This window comes from Sturnus vulgaris, chromosome 8 (assembly GCF_052056855.1).
Source record: "Sturnus vulgaris isolate bStuVul1 chromosome 8, bStuVul1.hap1, whole genome shotgun sequence".
Lineage (NCBI taxonomy): Eukaryota > Metazoa > Chordata > Aves > Passeriformes > Sturnidae > Sturnus > Sturnus vulgaris.
In genome coordinates, this window is record NC_142250.1 from 35,405,126 (window position 1) to 35,425,969 (window position 20,844).

The 20,844-nt window shown below is 40.4% G+C and overlaps 3 protein-coding genes across 12 annotated transcripts in view; 2 read left to right on the forward strand and 1 right to left on the reverse strand.

The window, feature by feature from the left end:
- Positions 1-2,786, forward strand: part of EDRF1 (erythroid differentiation regulatory factor 1) — a 21,936-nt gene extending 19,150 nt beyond the window's left edge. For both annotated transcript variants that reach the window (XM_088169444.1, XM_088169445.1), the window contains 2 exons: positions 138-298; positions 1,995-2,786. In XM_088169444.1, coding sequence (XP_088025570.1) covers positions 138-298; positions 1,995-2,163 — 330 coding nt within the window. In that variant the 3' untranslated portion in view covers positions 2,164-2,786. The remainder of the gene's footprint in view (positions 1-137; positions 299-1,994) is intronic.
- On the reverse strand, positions 2,751-12,990 carry UROS (uroporphyrinogen III synthase). Of its 8 annotated transcripts, none has more exons than XM_088169458.1 (10): positions 12,855-12,990; positions 10,959-11,040; positions 10,140-10,223; positions 9,687-9,783; positions 8,429-8,503; positions 7,876-7,950; positions 6,004-6,087; positions 5,624-5,709; positions 4,994-5,175; positions 3,589-4,332 (listed from the first exon to the last, which is right to left on the reverse strand). In XM_088169458.1, exons 2-9 carry the CDS (start codon positions 11,019-11,021, stop codon positions 5,008-5,010), a joined length of 732 nt encoding a protein of 243 aa, XP_088025584.1. In that variant the 5' UTR covers positions 11,022-11,040; positions 12,855-12,990; the 3' UTR covers positions 3,589-4,332; positions 4,994-5,007. The 8 variants fall into 8 exon arrangements, with proteins under 8 accessions (XP_088025585.1, XP_088025586.1, XP_088025584.1 ...); XM_088169453.1 differs by having other exon boundaries at positions 4,994-5,092; positions 12,855-12,989; XM_088169454.1 differs by having other exon boundaries at positions 4,994-5,092; positions 12,215-12,968.
- BCCIP (BRCA2 and CDKN1A interacting protein) lies at positions 12,970-20,735 on the forward strand. 2 transcript variants are annotated; one of them, XR_015805217.1, is made up of 8 exons: positions 12,970-13,280; positions 14,786-14,860; positions 15,352-15,432; positions 16,133-16,225; positions 16,740-16,927; positions 18,099-18,276; positions 18,567-18,672; positions 20,379-20,735. XR_015805217.1 is itself a non-coding variant. In XM_014879630.2 (7 exons), the coding sequence occupies exons 1-7, from the start codon at positions 13,137-13,139 to the stop codon at positions 20,547-20,549; spliced, it is 930 nt and encodes a 309-aa protein (XP_014735116.1). In that variant the 5' UTR covers positions 12,970-13,136; the 3' UTR covers positions 20,550-20,735. The 2 variants fall into 2 exon arrangements, 1 of the variants encoding a protein (XP_014735116.1); XM_014879630.2 differs by lacking the exon at positions 18,567-18,672.
- Positions 20,736-20,844: the final 109 nt, after the last annotated feature.

The window sequence follows — 20,844 nt, forward strand, 5'->3', positions numbered from 1 at the left end:
GCTGATGTGTGTGTCCCTTACTGACAGTTTGGGTAACACATGTAAAAGCTCACCTGCAAGAGGGGTTTTATAAATCACTCTCTGTATTTAAAAGGTGGAATTCAGTCAAATTGTTTTGGGTTGTTTCTCCCCTGTAGATCAGTAAGGATAAAAGTCCTGAGAGCTTGTCAGTGAATGATTCCTCTGCAAGCCTTAACAAAGAGGAAGTCTTGAAACTGCTCGGGATTTTTGAGTCCAGGATGTCTTTCCTTCTCCTCCAATCCATTAAATTGTTGACTTCAAGCAAAAAAAAGATGGGGTAAGTTGAAGCTTGGTGTGCTTTACTCTGACTGACATGGGATTGCTGTGTGACAGAGCAGAGTTTCTGGGGGAGAAGCTGCTGGGTGCTGCTGATCTCTTGATACATCTTGCTCTTAAAATGTCAGTGGAGTTTGGCAAGCAGAGCACTTGAGAAGAAATTCAGGCATATCAGTAATTCTTCACAGTGAGGGATGTGCATTGGTGTTACAGAATTTACTAATTCCTATTGGAGTCTTCTGTCCTGCTGCTGGCATTCAGGAAAAACCTGACTCCTTTTGGTGCTTAGAAGAGGTGTTGAGATGTGGTGTGGCAGCAAGTTCCTTCCCTCATGCCTTCTGCTGTGATCTGAGTGTGTGTGGTGTTCCTTTTGGCAGCCAGAAAATACCTTTTAATACCTTTCACTCCCCCAGCAGCAAGTGTATGATTACAGGAGCTGTTCCTAATGTTATATAAAGTGAAGTTCTGAAAATGTGACATTAGTTTTAGAGGATTCTTTTAGGCTTGGAAGTTGGGTTAATAGTTTTGGGGATTGAAGCACTGCTGGTGGAAGAGCTGTTTTGCTAAAAGTAAACTGTTCAAGAAATGAGTTCATTGTGCTCAGGAAGTTGTCTGCTGATAGTGGGAGACTGGTAAATACAAAACATGAGAAGAGAACACAGCCTGGGTGCGCTTTGAGCTGTTTTTCAGGCAATGTTAGGAGCTTCCACCTCCTAAAAAAGAGCTTCCACAAGGTGGCAATCTGAATACGTGAAACACAGAGGATTTTTGCAGGATAATTTGTTACCAAGCAGATGTCACAGCTAACTGAGTAAATGGGTTTAGTTCTGTTGTTTTATACCATGAGCAGCTCCTCATTTTTTGTTTTGAAGGGTTTTTACCCCCACATTTGCCTTGGCATCATGCTGAGGTTTTGCACTCAAGATTCCACACAAGGAATCTGTTAGTTTGAGTGATATGACTCTCTTAAAAATCTGCTCAATTCCTTAAAACTTGGAGGCCAAGCTTGAAACTACTTTTGATCTAACCTTTCTTGTGCCTTCTGTACATCCTGTGTGCATTTCCTCCCTTCTGCTCTGCAGAGGGGATGTTCTGCCATCTGCTTTAATAATGGGGTGAAAAGGGAGGAAACTGGAGCTCAAAATGCTTCAGTGTCTCAGGTACACTTCGGCAAAAAACAGGAGAACATGTAGGAAAACTAGTGTTTGATAGCCAAACTTGCAGCCTGGCAGTCAAAATGGATGAAATGAGTTTTACTCTCCCAAAGTGGAATCATGAGCAGAACAGAACTTGGCTGTGCAAATCGGAGGGGAGAAGTAATTGAAAGTAATACTTGGTTCTGGGAATACTTGTAACTTATCCCAGAAATACTTTGCATTTCAGTGGCTTTTTATTGAGTACCTGTTCTGTTTAATAAATGAACCTGATTCCTGCCAAGTGCATGATGAATTTAATTTGCTTCAACATTTCTCAGTCACTCCTGAAGCACTTGCAATTAACCTGACTGCTGCTTGTACATTTTATATTATATTGTATTTATGTTTTATGTTCCTGCCTGCAGTACAAACAGACTGCAATGCAGGGAATAGTGGGGGCTGAGGGATACTAATCAATATTATTAAATAACGCTCTTGATAATTTGCAGAAAGAAGAGTTGTGGTCAGGTTAAGAGCTGGGATTCTCTGCTCTCTTTGCAGGGGCAGCAATGACGAAGAAGCAGTTCTGAAAACAAACAAGCAGGTTTATTCCCTGCTGCTCCGTGCCACTGCCAACAAGGGGCTGTCCCTGCTGGAGCGCACCGAGCTCATCCTGTCCCTGCTGGAGCAGCTGGCTGCCAGGAGCGAGGGCAGCCCGGGCAGGCAGTGAGGGCAGCCCTGCACAGCTGCAGCACCAGTGCCTTGCTGGGAGCACTGGGGGTGTTCCCATGGGATGTTTGTGTTTATTGAGGGTGAGTTCTCACCACTGTTGTTCCATTGGAACCTGGGGAAGCACAGGGATGCCTTTTTATCCCCGCAAAGCTCTCCTTGTTCAGCTCCCAGCATTTCTTTGTTTGAAATGCCAGCTTGGAGTTCTGGAGATAAAAATGTAAGTTTTGCACCTGATTTTTCTCTTGCAGTGAGATCTGTGTTTTGCATAAAGATGTAACCTCACAGCTGCTCTGGTTTGGTATGTAACGAAATGTGTTTTGTAAGCAGGGCTGCACTAGAACACTTTCACTGCTAAAGGCAGCTCAAGCTGTACCAGGAGATTTCTGTGGAATATGTGGATGCACTACTTAATCCCAGGGAGGATCCTGCACAAAAACCTGTGCCTTTCTAGCTTTGATGTGACTCTTGCAATTTATCAGCCATCTCTGGGATTTTGTTTTGGAAAGTAAATGGTTTCAGCTGTGTTGGAATTGATCAAGAATAGTATTAACTTTTTCAGACTTGAAACTGTGAATAAAAGAGAGGATATTTTTAAATAAAAATTTATTTATTAAATATAAACACGTCAGTCTGCCTTGTTTTTCTTGGTTATGACTCTCCTCAGAGCAGCAAACTGCTCAACAGAATTACAACTATTTGAAAGAGAAAAAACTTTGTAAACTCCACTGTAACACTGAGCGAGGTCTTACCTCAGCATGTGAGGACTCTTGGTGTTTTTTTTTGTTAATAAAATTTTCCAGAATATAATATCTGATGTCCTGATGTTCTTCTACAAATAAAGGTGGTTCATTGTTGTATAATAACAGTATAAACCACTTTATGTAAAGGTAGAAATGGGTTTTACATGCATTCATATGGAACTGGATGAGCTTTAAGGTCCCTTCCAACCCAAACCATCCTGGCATTCTGTGATCTTCCAGTAGTTTGTGCCCTCCTGAGATTCCATTTCATCCTGAGAAAGGGAAGTGTTTCATAAGCCAAACCCTTGTCCTGCTGTCCCAGTGTGACTGATGAAGCCACACTCTGGAATTATTCAGTTTATAGGAACAGAACCAGGCTCAGGTTCCCTCTTGTTCCAGGTGTGGAGCCTCTCGTGTGGATGGAAATTCAGGTCCCATCCTCAGCCTCGAACTGTGCAGCAAAGGAGGATTTCTCTGTTATTCCAGGAACCTCAGCACTGTGCTAACAACACAAATGACTTTCAGGAGGATTATAAATGAGTATATTATGATTCAAATCTCCTGTGAAGCCCCTGGCATTAGCTGGAGGGAGTGTTAGTGCTAAATAGGATTATTTTTCCCCTTTCAGAGATAAACAATTAAAGCATAAACCACATCCAAAACAGACAACTCTAACACCATCATTAACTCTGGTAAGCCAGTTTATTTCTGTTAATAAATCCTCCTTTACAGGAACAGAAACCAAAACCTCATTTTTAAGACTCTGTCAGGGTAACAAGGGGCAACAGATGACCTTAATTAACCCCACACAGAGCAACTTCACTGCAAGAATTCTCCTGTTCCACTCAGAATCTGCAATTATCATTTGTATACAAATATTTAAAAAGCAGAACAACAAACAAGTTCACAACAGAAAATACTTCATTGGAATACGGGGGCTTTTCCTACAAAAGATGTGCAAGTAAAACTGATCATACAGAGCAGCTCCAACCTGAGCTGTGTGCTGGGGGATACCTGAGGTGAGGGGCTGATTTCAGTGTCTCAGTGTTCACAGCTGCTTTTCAAGGATAAAATATTCACAGTGCACACAGGAGGAAAGGGAATAGCTGGATGCTTTAAGGATGCTGCACAGATTCCAGATTTCTTAAGATATTTCGATGCAACCTTCTCACACCCATTCCCGACCAGGACAGTCCTTCATAATCCCAAAAAAAACCACCTTCTTGCAGGACAACAGGTCTGCAAAAATCCTGGAGCCCCGCGTCGGCCGTGCTGGGCTCTCAGTGTGGCACAGAGCAGTTGCGTAGGTGCAGGGCTGTGTGGATGGCAGCAGCCAGGTCCTGCGGCGTGGGGCTCCGTGCAGTGCAGCTCACGGCGATGCCGGCGCCCTGCAGGGCCTCTGCTGTGCTGGGCCCGATGGCAGCGAACTGCGGGGACAACATTGCACTGTACACGCTCGGGCACAGCACCACGGCTCAGCTCTGTGTCCTCCCAAACAGCACTGAGCAGCTCAGGCTGAAGATTTGCAGCATTAAAAGCCACCCATCAATGCAGCTACTTAGCAGTGACTCGGGGAAGATGAGCATTTATCTCGCCATTACAAACACTGAAAGCTCTGAGTCCCACAGAACAGGGAAAAGTGAGAGGAATTTTAATCAGCTGCAGCCTGGTGCAAGCAACAACTTCTCACACCATTGCCTCACTAAGGGAAAATGAAGTCTGTCCTAATTGAGATGGGGGAAAGTGGTCGGGGAAAAACATTCCAAGTGAAAACAATTTCTTTTTTAAAATCCAACCAAGGCCAGGTTGGATGGGGTTGGAGTAATCTGGTGTAGTGGAAGGTGTCCCTGCCTATGGCAAGGGGGTGGAACAAGATGGGTTTTAAAGTCCCTTCCAACCCAAACCATCCTGGGATTCTATAATTCTGTATAATATTTGTATTTGTTATAAACTGGGGATTTCTTCAGAGAGAATAACACAAACCAAAGATAAAATCAACGTTTGCAGTGAATGTAAGAGCCTTTCTATCTTATTTGCCCACCCCAAATTTCCTGCCTCTTGTATTCCACCATTTTTAAGAGAAGATACCTTGACTTGGTTGATCAAATCCCCTGAAAGCTTCTGGATGTGCTGGAGGCAGAATTTGACGCCGGATGGGCTGAAGAAGGCGACGCTCGCAGGGATCCCCTGGTGAAATCAGCAGCGTTGGTACAGCTCACTCCCTCCTCCAGCAGTGTGCACATGGGCACAGGACACAGGGAATGGCAGGGCTGCATGGGATATTGGGCAGGAATTGTTCCCTGGGAGGGTGGGCAGGCCCTGCTACAAGGTGACAAGAGCAGCTGTGGCTGCCCCTGGATCCCTGGCAGTGCCCAAGGCCAGGTTGGAGCAGCCTGGGACAGTGGGAGGTGTCCCTGCCATGGCAGGGGTGGCACTGGATGAGCCTTAAGTTCTCTCCCCACCCAAACCACTCCATGATTCTGTAATTCTATGATGGAGGCTCCTAAAATGGAAAAGTCAGAAAGCCCATCTTGAAAAATGAAAAGAATGATTACTTTTACACAGGCTGCATAGGGCAGATTACTCCTGGATTCTGATTTGTGACACACAGTGAGGATGCCCAGTGATATTTCAGTTACACTACTTCAAAAAAAGGAATATTCTGGGAGGCATTGTCACCTGCCTCAGAAAATCCCAAACAACATCAGTGTCCAGTACCTGTTGGGAGAAGTAACTGCTCAAAGATTCCTGCAGATCAGGGTGCTGGGTTGTTTGATAAACAGTGAGGCTTTCCAGGGGTATGCCTGCAATCAGGATATGCAATCATAATTAATGCATTCATTAATTTCTATTATTTCAATTCAGCACTCACCTCCTAACTGCATTTAAGTGTAACTATTTTAGGCTAAAAAGACATAAAAGTTCTGTGAAGGATTTGCACGTCCAGAGCTCTGGGCAGCCATCCAAGCTCCCAGTGTTTACTCCCATCCTCTCCTCAGCACGTTCCATTTTTACTTCTTCCAATTTGGTTCACAAGCTTTAGATGCAACTTTTCTCATCACTGACTAATTAAAATGGGTCTCCAGGGGAAGTTCAACCTTTTTCTCTAAGCACTGTAGGAAGTACTTCTCTTTTCAGGGCTCCACAAGGAAATAGGAGAGCTGAGGAATTGGGTTTCTCTCCTGTAAACACACAAACAAGAACTTTAATTAACTCAGGCCTTTAATAAAGAGTAAATGTGATTTAATACATTTTAAAGGTATCAAATGCTGATTTATCAAATGCCTCACCACAGACACAGCTCTAAGGCAACTGAAAACATCTGCAGCCCCAATTCACAGGACAGAAGCTACTTAGCAGGAACATTAAGAATATTCCATAACTAGAATATGAATATTGGCAAAAAAGATAACTTCCTTTGTAGAAGGGCAAGGGGAATAGAAATGCACTTTATCTCCTCCTCAACACAACCTGCCTCAATTTGATATTTAAAATCTGTGCCACTCAATAAATGACAGAGCTCTCTATAAAAGAATATTCAGGCAGACAAAGAAAAGGACAATACTGTGCTGAAAAGTTCTGGTCTATCTGCAATTGCATTTTCTTAATTCTCCAAGGAAAAAGGATTCTGGTTGCTCTGCTGGGTGGGAGTGGATATCCTCATTTGCTTTTATCAAATTAGGAATTTAACAGCAGACATGCTTTGCACAGTTTTGGCTTTTTCTATAAATAAGAAACAGAGAACATTTCAAGATGAAATTCTACACAGATTGATACAGCTTTGCATTCAGCTTTCCAAAGAAATTGAATTATTTTATTCCTAATTCAGATTTGTTAATACATTTTTAAGAGACAATTACTAGAGAAAAGATGCTTTTAAGTGCTGAAAGGAGATTGCTGGTTCATGCAAGCAGACATTCTCCAAAAAATCCTGGAGGATATTTCTATGTCTCAGCTACAAACAGAATCCAGTGACTGAAATTCACTGCTTGGTTAATTTTTTTCACCTTCATACAACACAATAAGCAGGTATTTCTCGTTTTTCTGCTAAAAAAAAAATCCCTGGCAAATATTAATTCATTGCCAGAGTAGATTTTCCAGCACTAAAAAATCATCTGAAACCTTTCTTTGCTTTAGTACATCTCCTGAAGAGGGGAGATGGGTTATTCTTCACTTATGACATATTAGTGTTGTAATTTTAATTTTCAGAATTTATTATTTGATCTTTTGTTGGCAACTCTTATTTTTAACATTAAATATTCCCTAGAACTGAAGTATTTTATTTGCCAGTAAATCAGAGAGCACTGTGCCCAGCAAAAACAATTTTTGCCAGCTCCAATCCCGTTTTTCTTTTCCCTATAAATCTCTGCTACTGGGCAGACTTTGCTCAGCAGCTCTCTCACATCTTTACAAAAACTCTTTTTTCACTGCTTTCAGCCATCCATTCAAAAATAAACAGCCCTTAAGTCTAAAAATCTTATTAATTGCTACTGGAAATTTTAACAAATTAGAGTAAAATCAGTGGAAGTCAGAAAAAAAAAAACTTTAAAAATCCCCCAATAATCTGATAATAGGTTGAGAAGCATTACAGATTTAACCATAACAAAATGGTTAAACAAGACTTAAATTATCACTTTAATTTCTTCAAAACCCCTCAGCTTTGGTGCTGAGAACCAGATTCCTCTGAAACCACAGGGTAATTTTGGGAGAAGTCACTAGTATTTAAATCTTCTCATTTAGCAGCAATTTCCAATCATTACAGCTCTGATCTTCCCCTAAAAATAAATCTTTTCCTGCTGGCTCATATAGTATTTATTAATTAACTAGAGGGTCTAAGATTACATGTAAATTAATATCTTGGATATGTATTTTGAAGTATTTTTGCCTCACTGTGATTTTTACCTGAAGGAAATTCTGAAATGACAGAAGGGACATTACATTAATTTAACTCCAACATTTTAGCCACTTACTTGAACAAATATATTCAGCTAATTTCTCAGCATTTCCAGCCTTTTCTCCTTGTGGACTAAGACCAATTTCTTCCACTAGAGCCAAAAGAAAAAACCATGGGAAACAATGAGAACAATTCAGATTTCCTGTCACAGAACCCTGGGATGGAAAGGGAGGCACAGCTTGAGCCAAGCACACAAATAATTTGTGCACAATCTCAACCAGGTTAGAATCCCTTTCATCCAATTTTATTTCCAAAGACAATGACAAAACCACATTCAAAGTAAGAACAAAGGGTTGTTTTTTTTTTCCCTGTTTTGACCCAATTTTTCAAGCAATGACCATCACATTCCAACAAAAGGAGCAGAAATCCAGAGACTGGATTCAATCCATGGATATCCTTGGCTGGAGCATGGATAATTCTAATGTTTATATAATTACCTCTCTTCCAAATTATCCAGTTCTAAAACTTTTTTTTTTTTTCTCAGCACCCTTGAACAGCAGGTCCTCCTGCAAAAATTGTACTTACAAGCCAGATTTAGCCAATTTTTCATTTTTTATACCCCAGCTTACCTAAAGAAGCTGTAGCTTTTCCTACCACATATGTTGGTTTGATATTCCACATTTGTTTAAGAGATTTTGACCAGGCTGAAAAACATTAAATTATACTACATTAAATGAAATTTAAGCACATGGCAATAGAATGTGAATGCTAAATGACTACTTGGACTTCTGTTTAATCCACAAATACAGCAAAATGATAATAATTAATAAAGTTGCACTACACATTCAGGATGTACAAATCCTAACGGATCAAAAATAGATACACCAAGTTTTTTACTGTCTTCTTTTAACAAAAACAGCACAGAACACTGAACTTTTTTCTGAGAGTCCTGGGGGGTGAAAAAAGAAATACAAACAATAACAGTAAAAATAAAAATCAGAAGGGAAAAAAACAAGGATTTATTGCCTTTGAGAGGAACCTGAATAGGAACTACAGACTCATTTTTGTTACTAAAATATGTATTTTCCAAAAGTCCTAATCAAGATTAGGGATGAAATTTAGAGAAGTGATTACTTTTGACCTAAAATCTTAATATCCTGTCCTCTGGTGCTGCAAATGTTACAATAAACTGAGAGTCTCAGTGCATTTACTGCTTACTCAAGGGTGTAACTTACTCACAGGATATTGATTTATCCACAGCCCAAAAATGGAGCAGATAAAGTAGAAACTCCATGCCAGAATCACCCAACATAAGAATTTGGAAGAGTTTACAAGGATTTGACATTTCACTGTGATGAATATTTCTATTTAGCAGGATTCTTCCTCACTCCTGATCTGTTGGCTTTTATGTATCAACACTTCTTCACCATTTCTTAACTAATAATTAATTCACTTGAGAAATTTCTTATTCAAGACAGAGAACTCCCTTTTCCTGCAGCATTTCATACAAATTATACAGGCACAGAAGTCATGGCCAGTTCTTATGAGATATCTTCTCTTTAAGGGAGGAAAGCAGTCAGTGAGCAAACCAGGCACTGCAGCAAAATATTCCTTCTGCATGAGAGGAGCAGAGCTGGAAAAGCTCTCACTAATCAGTAATTTGCACCAAAAGCTCTTTTCTTTCATTTTTAAGTGTGGAAAACACAACCCTTAAAAGCTCAATGTAGCATGAGCCCTTTATGATGCTAAAAGAACTGTGAAATTCAGGTTTTGTTTTTTTAAAATCATGCTCCAAATATCTACTGGTGGGTGAAATAAAATTCAGTAAAACCCAAATATCACAAGATGCTGAAAGAAAAAGACCAAAGAATATCAAGATATACTTACCTTCTTTTTTACTCTTCTCTTTTAAACATATCTTGATGGCTTCTAATGCTCTTGGGCTTGTAAAAACTAGGCCTCCATAGCACTCTGGATGGGAAAGCTATTTAGAAACAGTAAATTTAAGAAGTAAAAAAAAAAAAAATAGTAAATTAATTTTAAAAATCAGTTGAACCATTATTTATAACCTTGTGACAAACACAAGAGCTTCAATAACTGCCTGAAATGCCCCAATACTTGTGACAATTTATGGTCACACAATTTAAATGTGAATTCTCTTTGACCAATTTAATTCTTTAACAAGCAGGGGCAAGGTCCTTGATGCTGTACAAGAAATTTTAATGTACAAAGCTGGTTTGTGGCAACACAAGAAGAGGTACCACACAGAGAATGATTAAATGGGATCCTGGCAACCAAATCCTGTTGGAAATAAGACAACTGAAAGAATTTCAAATTTACCTTCTCAAATAAGCTGTCAAGAGAGGTGAATTCAAATGACAAAACTGGGATCAACGTTGCTTCCAAGCTGTATGATCCTAATTCCTATCAAGAAAAGGTTTGCAGCTCTTGTAACAAATTCCAAACAGCATTTTTGCTCTTTCAAAGCAAAGCACAAGCATTTATCTTTGCTAAAGCAAAATAAAAAAGCATTTTATTTCCTTTCCCTGGTAAATCTAGTTTGGATTTGTTCATTATTTAATATTACAACATTTTGTTAAATAAACAGCTGTGGGACTGTGGCCTTGTGAGCTACAGGAGACTCCAGCACATAATTCTGAAGTCCCCAGGTGCCCACCCAGTCCTGCAAATGTCCCTGTACATCTCTGTAATTCTGTCAACTGGTTTTTTCTACAGAAATAATCCTCCTTGATGAGGAATTCTTGCTCTTATGAGTGAGATTTACTCACATGACCAAGGGCACCACAGTGGCAGGAGGGACTCCAGCAACACATAACTTCTATTTCACATCACATTTCCAGTAAAAATACAAAGAATTTCTGTAATCTTTATTCTGTCTGTATGAGCATAATCAATATTAATGAATTCAAATGAAGCAGTACTTTGCTGAGAGCTTTACAATGAATTCAGTACAAATGGCCCACAATTAATAAAATTCTTTGCAGGAAAGGCAAATTTTCTAAGGTATTTTTCTCTCAGCATAATTTCAGACATGCACTCCTAATATTGATGAAGTCCCTTTTCCCTCTTGAAACAGTTGCATTCGTATTTAATAAAGAAGTGACACATTTTTTTTTAGTTTTCTTAACATTTACTCACTTTAATATATGGATCTGGTCCTGAATCTTTGTCTTTGGGATCCTTCAGCAGCAGAACCTTCATTGTTCACCAAAGCAGAATGCTGAAATACAAGAATGGAATTTATCTAAATTAGATCTAAAGGACTTTTTTGACTCGAGCAGTGACTTTAAAAGCTCCAAGAACTGGGTTGCTACCAGTTGTACTGCTCCTTACACAATGAGTAAGCAGTTATTGTGCATTCTCCAGGCAGGAACACCCACTCTGATAAGGGCAGAAAATAAGAAATATGCTGCCTTTAGATAACACAGCTTAAGGAAGAGACTCTAATGAAACTCATCAAGGGGAACATATTTGAAAGAATATTTTGTAAAAGCAGTAACAGGCCCTACAATGCCACCACGTTCTGCAATTCAATCATTGTCTATCTATAAAAAATTATTTATTCTATTAATTTCCATGCTGGTTTTCACCCTCTGCTCATCAAAATGAGTATGCAAAGATATTGATTTAATTTCATGTGTGTGTCTACATGCACACATTTATACAGCTATAATAACATATATAATATTCATATGCCTTTTCTGATACTCTAGGAAACAAGACAGGGCTGAAAACATCTATTCTGCCATGAAAATGGAAGATGATACTTCTCAGTTCCCTACAAGTTTCAAAGTGCTAAATTCAAAGTTACAAAACATAAGCAAGTACACAAATAACACTAACAAAAATCCACTCTCTTAGTGTACATTTACCCCAGTTACCAGTGTGGCATTTTCCTCATAGAGCACACACATAGGAAAATTCATCTTTATCTAAATTCTTTCCCTGGATGTCAGTATTCAAATTTTGGCAATGACCTAATTGCTCCCAGAGCAAACACAGCTTTCAAAAAACAAAACAAAACAAAAAACTCCAATCTATACATCTATACATAAAAGCATAAAACAATTACAAAACAATTTAACCAAACCCAAAATAAAAAATTAAATCATAATTAAATAATTTGTCTAGTTAACTAAACCTTACACCATTATAAACCTGTTTTAGAACAGAGGTTTCTTTCTTCTTTATCTTCTTCTTCATAGGTTTAAAAGTGGTACTTTTGTAATTAGATAGAAAATTCCACATTGCAAGTTCCGAGTGTGTAATTAAGCTAAAAGTAAAAATAATTTACGTGTCCGTTCTTAATTAAACATATTAGCTCTTAAAAGGCCTTGTACATCCCCATTTATCACCATTTTTAACTTATTAACTAAAAGTACTGTGATACTCACTGTAATGTAAATAAGAAAATAAACACAGATGTGTTTGATGCTTTCAAGGGAACATGAAAATTGGAACCCTCTTGAAGGGTTTTATAAAGCTGGAATTCCATCCCAAGACTCTGTGCCTTGCATTTCTCCTGGCTGGAAACAGCGAGTGCTCAATGCTCTTCTCTCCATGTAACACCCACCTTTCTTCATTAATTAGACACAAAGTGTTAAATGGAACACGTTCCACATAGCGGAGGCTTGATCATTAATGAGCATTTCTTCAGTGCTTAGGATATTTCAACGCGTTTTCCCGATTGGTATTTTTCACAAAAAACCAGAATCACATTGTGCTTACTGTGCTCTCCCTATCACCCTTTCCTGCCGCTTTGTCTGGAATTATCCAGGAATTTGCTTCAGTGGAAGCCGGGACACAATTTCTAGAGCAAGCAGCGGGCGCCTGATTCCTGTTTTAAATGGCACTTTTTACTAACGCTGCTTTTTACTCACAGTAATTTTTGCTAATGTCGGAGATGCTCAGCACACTTTATTTCTGTCAAACAGAATCTCAGGATGGCTGAGGCTGGAAAAACCCTCCAGGATCACCGAGCCCGATCCGTGCCCGATCCCCACCGTGTCCCCAGCCCAGAGCCCCCAGTGCCACCTCCAGGCCTTTCCTGCAGGGATGGGGACTCCAAAACCTCCCAGGGCAGGGCGATTTAACCCGCGACAGCCATTCCGGGGCAGGAATTCCCTGTGTAAGGAAGTGACACCACAGCACCAAGAGGAAATCCGGCATTGCGGGGACGGGACGCGCCTCCCTCCTCAGGCTCCGCGGCCCGTCCGCGCTCTCCGGGCGCTGCCTGCCGCTCGCTGTGGCGACATTCGGCGACATCCCGCGTCCCGCCGCGTCCCGGCCACACCGTCCTCTCCTCCGAGCCGTGCCATGGCCACGCCGGCCAAGCGGCGGGCGCGGGGCCCCGCCGGGGAGCAGGGCTCCAACAGCGGCTGCGGCAGCTCCGAGGGCTCCGACAGCGGCTCCGAGGGCTCGGCCTGCTCCGACTCGGACTCGGAGTCGCCCATCGATGAGGTGAGAGGGACGGGACCGCATGGATCCCACAGGGGATGGCCGGGGGATGTTTGGGACGGGACCGCACAGTTCCCAGAGCAGATTGTCGGGGAATGTTCAGTACAGCCTGCACGGCTCCCACAGGGGATTGTCGGGGATTGTTCGGGATGTTTGGGATGGGCCCGCATGGATCCCACAGGGGATTGCCGGGGGATGTTTGCGATATTCAGGCTGGGCTGTGTCCCTGCCGTGTCCCGACGAGGCCCCGCGGGCACTGGAGCGTGTCCTGTGGGAGCGCAGGGAACGCGTCCCTCTGGCTCGTCGATCCAAAGTGTGTTCGCTGCCTTGTTGTTGAAAATTTTGAATTTTTTTAGCTGTTTTTCAAGTGTTGGGCTCCCCGAGGCCTCAGCAGTACAGCCCCGGCCTTTGGCGTGCCCGCTCAGGTGTGGGGCTGGAGTGCTTGGAAATGGTGCTGTCAGCACAGAGGATTAGCTCTTTTGTTATATTCTGCCATGTTTTATTATTATATTACCTTGCTTCCTTTTACTATAGAATCTCAGAATAGTTTGGTTTGGAAAGAACCTTAAGGCCCATGCAGTGCCACTCCTGCCGTGGGCAGGGACACCTCCCGCTGTCCCAGGGTTTTCCCAGCCCTGTCCAGCCTGGCCTTGGGCACTGCCAGGGATGCAGGGAAAAGCTGTGCCACTGTCTCCTGAATTTTACTGCCTCCCAAGGGATTGTGTGCCTGTTTTCTACATTACAAACAGGTCTTTAATGCTGTTCTTCCAGTGGCAGCAAAGGCTATGACCTCGGTGAGGGATTGGAGAAAGTATGAGGCTGAATGGTGGCTAGAGTAAGGCTGAGTTGTTGAGGTTACTCAGGAAGTGTAATTGAAACTGGCAATTAAAAGGCAAAATAGCTTTAAATGATCTTGAACAGTGGAGTAGGTGGGCAGAGTAACCTTGGCAGGTGTGGCTTTTAATACTGAATGACAATAAAAATGTTGGTAGACACACAGCATTTGTTCTGGAAGGAGAAGCAGCAGTTCCCATCGTGGCTGCTGCAGTGCCTGGCTCTCAGCATTTGCAGAGTTTCACAGTGGGGTTAATGATGCCAGGAGGGTTTGGGGAAGTAGCAGAAGTGTGGGTTTGTATGTAATTACTTAAATGTCTGCAGCAATCTTTAGCTGAGGTTTTACATCCCAGTCCTGAAGTTCCCAGTGTTTAACTGCCTGGATCAAACCTCTCTGCAGGAAGAGTCTGTGGCTACAACAGCTGTAACTCTGTAAACCAAATGGCAGAGCAAAGCATTAAAGGTTTGTTTGTGACACAATTGGTGGGTCAGATTTGAAAAGTTACCTGCACAGATGTTCTCTAAAGATCACAGGAGAAATGAACAATTGCTGGGATTACTGCAAGGTGTTTCTGCTGTTTGCCATTACTTATCTCCAAGTTTCTTACAGTTGAGCTTTCTTCAGATGTAACTTCTTGCCAAGTGTGTGTGATATTCTCTGTTTTACTCCATAGGAAGTGAATATTGAATTTGAAGCACATTCCATAACAGACAATGACTATAACGGGATAAAGAAGTTACTACAGCAGGTACTGTGGTTACTTGTTAACTTGGTTGATATGTCCATTGATAAAAAACACCTAAGGAGTTATGCAAAGACATCAGTTCACATTCTCTATATTGTTTTCTAGCTTTTATATGTTACTTTGCTTCCTTTTGTTAGATAATCACAGAATTGCCTGGGTTGGAAGGGATATTAAAGCCCATCCTTAAAGCCCCTGCCATGGGCAGGGACACCTTCCACTATCCCAGATTGCTCCAAGCTCCATCCAGCCTGGCCTTGAACACTTCCAGGGGTGGAATAGCCCCAGCTTTCAGATCATATCAAACTCCAGAGGGTACCAATGTGGAAATATCAGCATGTGGAAGGTGCAGGAGCAAGCACCTCAAGCAGCTGATTGTTAGCTTTTGCAGTATTATAATGAAGGAAGATAAATAAAAAGCTCACTTTATTTTGTACTAAGTGATCCATGAGATACCTTCAGTGCCTGAAACTTAATACTTGTTTCCTGTCTTCCAGTTGTTTCTAAAAGCTCCTGTTAACACTGCTGAATTAACTGATATATTAATACAACAGAACCACATTGGGAGTATTATCAAGGTAAGACAGATATTATGTTTGTAATTGAAGTACAATACTTTCTTTGTTGAAATGATTTCTGTATTTCAGAAAGGGATCCTGTCTGTGTTATTTGTGTGCTTTCTTGCTTTTTCATCTTTAAGAATAATTTTTCTATGGGAACTGTAATTTTCCATACCTACTTTCAAGCAAAGAAGGAATTTGTTATAGTGTTTTTACAAGGAAGGCTTTTCACTCCCTGAATTTCAGTGTAGTAATGCTGAGAATGCAGTGGAGAGGTTTGTTACCATCTCCATAAGAAATGGGAGCTTATGACTTTCCTACAAAGACAAAGCTCTTTGTCTCCCTCCCTATCAAAGCTTCATTGCTCTGTGGTTGTCAAGACATTCCAGGTTTACTTCCCTGTGTTAGAAACTGAAGGAAATTGGTTTTGCTTAAGATATTGCCATCCCCTGGGCTGAGATGCTGCTTAGTAAACGAGAGCTCTCAACCTTTAGTGCCTTTCAGAGGACTCTGCTGTAGAAGATGCATGACCTGGCCCTCTCTAAAGCTCTGAGCACACTGAGATGTTCAGTGATGCAGCAGAATTTGCTGTCTGTGTTTGTACAGATTTCCTCAATGGTTTTCATCTTCTGATATCACCTGGAAAGAAAAACATCTTTTGCTACAGAGTGGAAATAGAATGTCAGTATGAGTTGTTGCTTTTCCTTTCATTCAACAGCAAGCAGAAGTGCAGGAAGACAGTAGTGATGATGAAGAAGATGATGATGAAGTATTTGGTTTTATAAGCTGCTTGAACTTAACGGAAAGGAAGGTTGGTAATCCTCAGTAACATCTGGTTATAAATATTAGCATCAGTAATAAATGAGACTGCATCTTGTGTGACAAGCCTGGACAGCTGGACTGGGATTTGGAATTCCACTGTGGAGGGCTGGGGTTATAAAATTTGAAGTGGCTTAGCTTTTTCTGACTGCAGTAACTTGCTGAGGGTCAAATATGAAGCAAAGAATGGAACAGAGAGTTAAAGATGGGCATAGTTATTCCAGGGTAAGTGAGCTGTCAGTCTCTTGTACTTCTTCCCTTTGATCTTCTGCAGTTTGGAGTTTTGCTGTGCTGTTGCAGTTCCTTGTTCCCATCACTTCACAACCTTTGTTTGCCCTCAGCTTTAGGGCTGGAGAATGATTTCAAAGCAATTGTGCAGTGCTTTAGAGGCTGCTGAGGGAAATTGGCACCAGGCCTGTAGGAAGTTCTCCTGAAGCTGTCATTCAAGGTTTTCTTGTGTAAATAGTTGTTATGTCAGGTAAAGAAAATGCACCTTTTGATTGCAGGGCACCCAGTGTGCTGAGCAAATCAAAGAGCTGCTCGTGAGTCGCTGTGAGCAGAGCTGTGAGCAGCGTGTGGTGGAACAGCTGAGTAAACTCCTGAACGACAGCACAAAGCCTGTGGGGCTCATCCTCAGTGAAAGGTTCATCAATGTCCCTCCACAGATTGCTCTGCCCATGCACCAGCAGCTCCAGTAAGTTTGTTTATAGTTTTTTTTTTTTTTCTTGCATGATGTAGAATGGTGTTTTTTCTTCATATTTTTCAGAGCTGTGTTAAGACAGTTGATGCTATAGATATGAGTAAAGCGTGAACAAAATCAAATTAATCTCATATATGGTCTTTAGTTAATTTTTAAAATATTTTTATATCTTTTTAAAGGTAAAAAGCTTTCTCAAATTCTATAGAAGATATAATTTCAGAACACGAGCTGTTCTATAGAAATAGCTGTGTGTATGTTGCAGTTTTTCCTTGTATTGTAGATTATTTTCACACTGATCTAGGAAAATTTAAAAATGAGAACTTTTTTAGCATGCTGATAAGGAGCAGCTTGGGTATTTCTGTTTCTGTGTTAAGGTCTGGCTCTGGAATGGGAGATTTGGACTGAGGGAAAGGATTAAAAGGTGAATTAGTTTTGGTCCACATAAATATGCAGCGTTTTGATTAGTTTCAAGTAATGAAAAAGCAGGTGAGGTGCTGTTTGATCTCTGCCAATTCATGGATTATATCAAAAGCTGGGTGAATGTAAATAAATGAATCCACTGAAACACAGCATTACATCATTTTAGTGCCGTGCTGAGAACTGGGAGCAAGGAAGTTTTGTTGGATAAGGAACCAGTAACAGAATGGAGATAATCTTTTTTTCTTCTTTAATTTTTGCCTTCTTTCCTCTCATGTGAGATGAGATGAGAAATCAGATTGAGCTCACCACAAATATAACACTTGTCACAACTCAAATTCAGATCTCAGCCTCTTTGTCTTAAAGGGTTTGGAGTGACAACATGGTGAACACGAGGGTGAGCAAGAATATTTTCTGTCCCTGCAGTTACAGTTCCTCAAGGAAGTGATAATGTGATGTATTTTTAAGGAGAGTTGCACTTAGAATCATTGCACAGACACTCTGCCATGAACTGGATTGTGGGGAAAAAGGATTATTCTGTGAGCTGTGGCAAAACATCCATATTTTTATAGTTTAAAGTACAAATAGTATGTTTAAGTACCAGGAATGCATCTGCAAAATTGTTTTTCTGAGGTACTCATCAAAGAATAGGCTGCAATTTGAATATCCTTTCTATACCAGTACATTATAAGGTTTGCTTATATGCTTGTTTAGGATTTAAATTGTATAAACATTTATTCCTCTTTAGGAAGGAGCTGACTGAGGCACAGAGAACAAACAAGCCCTGTGGAAAGTGCCACTATTACCTCCTTATCAGCAAGACCTTTACAGAAGCCACAAAGAGCAATTCTAAGAGGAAGGAAGGGAGAAATCAGCCAAAGGAGGAATTAATGTTTGCAAATGCAGAGGAAGAATTCTTTCATGAGGTAACATGATTATTTTATTTAAAATGCTTGTTTTTCTTTACATATCCTCAACAAGAGATGTTTCACCTCAAATTCAAGGGGAGCTTATATCAAGATGGTCACAAATATTTTTAAATTTAATCCAGGGTGTTTTGGAATAGTGTGAGAGAGGAGCAATCAAGCTCTTTTTGTGTATGATTTATCTGTTTCCTCCTGGGTACCTGTTACTTGCAGAAAATGTTTGGAATGAAAACTTATGGAGATCCTAAGAAATGGCTCTTGCTTCCCTTTTCTGTCTCTATTCTACTCAGGGCAAGTATATTAATAAAAAGTGGTGAAACACTGAGATGAAAATATTACTTCCCATTTCCTAAGGCAACCTGGCCACACAATTCTGCTGGTCCCAAGCCAGATCAGGTGAGGGGAAAATACAGGAAATGAAATTTAAAATGTGCTTTGAAATGCAAAGAATTTTTCATGGTTTCTTGTTTTTTTTTTAAACCACTATTGTACAATATTATTACTTTGTCAAGAGACTCTTATTTTTCATTTCTGGCAGTGCCTGCAGGGCAAAGGACTTGCACATGCAGGGGGTGGTTAATGGCAAAATTTCCTTCATTCTGACAGAGGCTGTGATAGGGCTGTAATTTTATTTCTTGGGAAGGAGAGAAATGTAAGTGTGGGAATTCACTGGAAGCTGTAGGGAATTGTGTTGTAGCCTCTGTGCATTGCAAGTTGGGGATTTTGTTTTTGTGCTCCTGCCACAGCAGCTGAAACAGCTGAAGCTGAACTCTGTAAAATGTTGTTGAAAAGCTGCTGGGGAGAAGCCTGTGATGCTCATGTGTCTGTGGGTGTTCTGTTCTAGAAGGTTCATTTTGTATTTATTTATCTCAGCTTTGTTATTTATTAAAGGCTAATTGTGTGCTTTCATCTAACTCCAGTAATTCTCAGCTCCAAAGGATAGACTCAAACTGAGCATGTTTTTCTTTTTAACAATCTTCCCAGAGTTTAAAAAAAATTCACTTTAAACATTATGTAGGGTATTAAATGAAATGTCTCTCTGTACTTAATAATGTGTGTGTTAAATTAGTGCTGAGTGTCTGTCCTCCCTGATCACACATAATGTTAATTAGATTGCCATAAAATAGCATTAAATGTGGTGAGGCACTTGGAGCCATATCAAACTGAGAGAAACCTTTTCCTGCACTTGGCACTGCCCTGGGCTTCATCCTGTTCCTTAAAATTATAACCAGAAAATCTATTATAACCAGACTTGGAATTGATTAAAGGTGCTCAAATTGTTCTTGAGCAAAGCCACTCAGTTAATGTGGTAATTGGTCCAAAATGAGATTTAAAGCCTTGATGTATTGTTAGTGGAAAGCAAACCTAAAAAGAGAGTGGATCTTAATTTTCCCCCAAAGGGAAGGAATCAGGTAAGTTTTTCTACTTGATGGTTCAGCTCAGAGTTTTAAATCTGATTTGTGTCAGATTGATTCATTAGGAAATATTCATTAGGTTATTTTTCTTATCCATCAGGAATTTTATCTAGGAGAGCTGATGAAAAGGGACTTTCTGTATGGGATTTATATCCCTGGAAAGAAATAATGCACATTTGACACACCTGCCTGTTTGGAGAAGCAGAAATAGATCTTGCAGTTGCTCCAGCCACCTGGGACCTTTCCAAGAGCTTGCTGAAATTCTCCTCGGGATTCATATTGGTGCCCATCCTCTTAATATTTGATTCCTACTCATATTCTTACAGATTTGTTAATTTTTAGGACTCTGGGCAGTTTTAAGAGTAGGCCCTGAAAGCAGCAGAGCCTCAGAACTTTGATTTTTTTTTTTTCTTCCCTCTCTCCTAGGTTTTTTCTCTGATCCCAAACTAATGGTAGCAACCATTATAGAATTTAATATGAATTATATAAATTCTCTGAAAAGAAAATAGTTTAAAACACTTGAAATAGTAGATTTTTTGGTTCTTTTTGGTGGATGCTTCAAGAGGAAAAAAACTTCTTAATAAGCATAGGCATAATAGGTTCATTATTTTTATTTTGTTTAGATGATGCATTATTTTCATGCTAACTAAACATTTTAATCTGAATGCTTTTATTTCTGTTGTTTAGAAAGCCCTTCTGAAATTCAACTACTCAGTGCAAGAGGAGAGTGACACCTGTCTGGGTGGCAGATGGTCCTTTGATGATGTACCAATGAAGCCTTTGAGGACAGTTATTGTAGTTGCAGCTGATGGAATTCATGGAATTATGGATAAACTCAAAGATTATCTCTCACTCTGAGCCTCCCAGGTTTTTATAGAGCAGCCATGCAGGACTGTGACCCCACAATATTTGCAGAACTGCTGTCGAGCCAACGGTTTTGTGCAACCAAAAATATCCACCAAGTGAATCTTTTTAAATATTGCATCTTATTTGACTTTGATATCATCATGAAGCAGTCAATAAAAACCCAGTGTCAAAAGAAAACCTGAATATCTGTTCAATGTGTTTTGAACCAAAGCTAAATCATGTGGTTTTGTTCCAAAATCATGCATGCAACTCCTTTTGTTGAGAAAAATGCTTTTTCTTTGTTGCT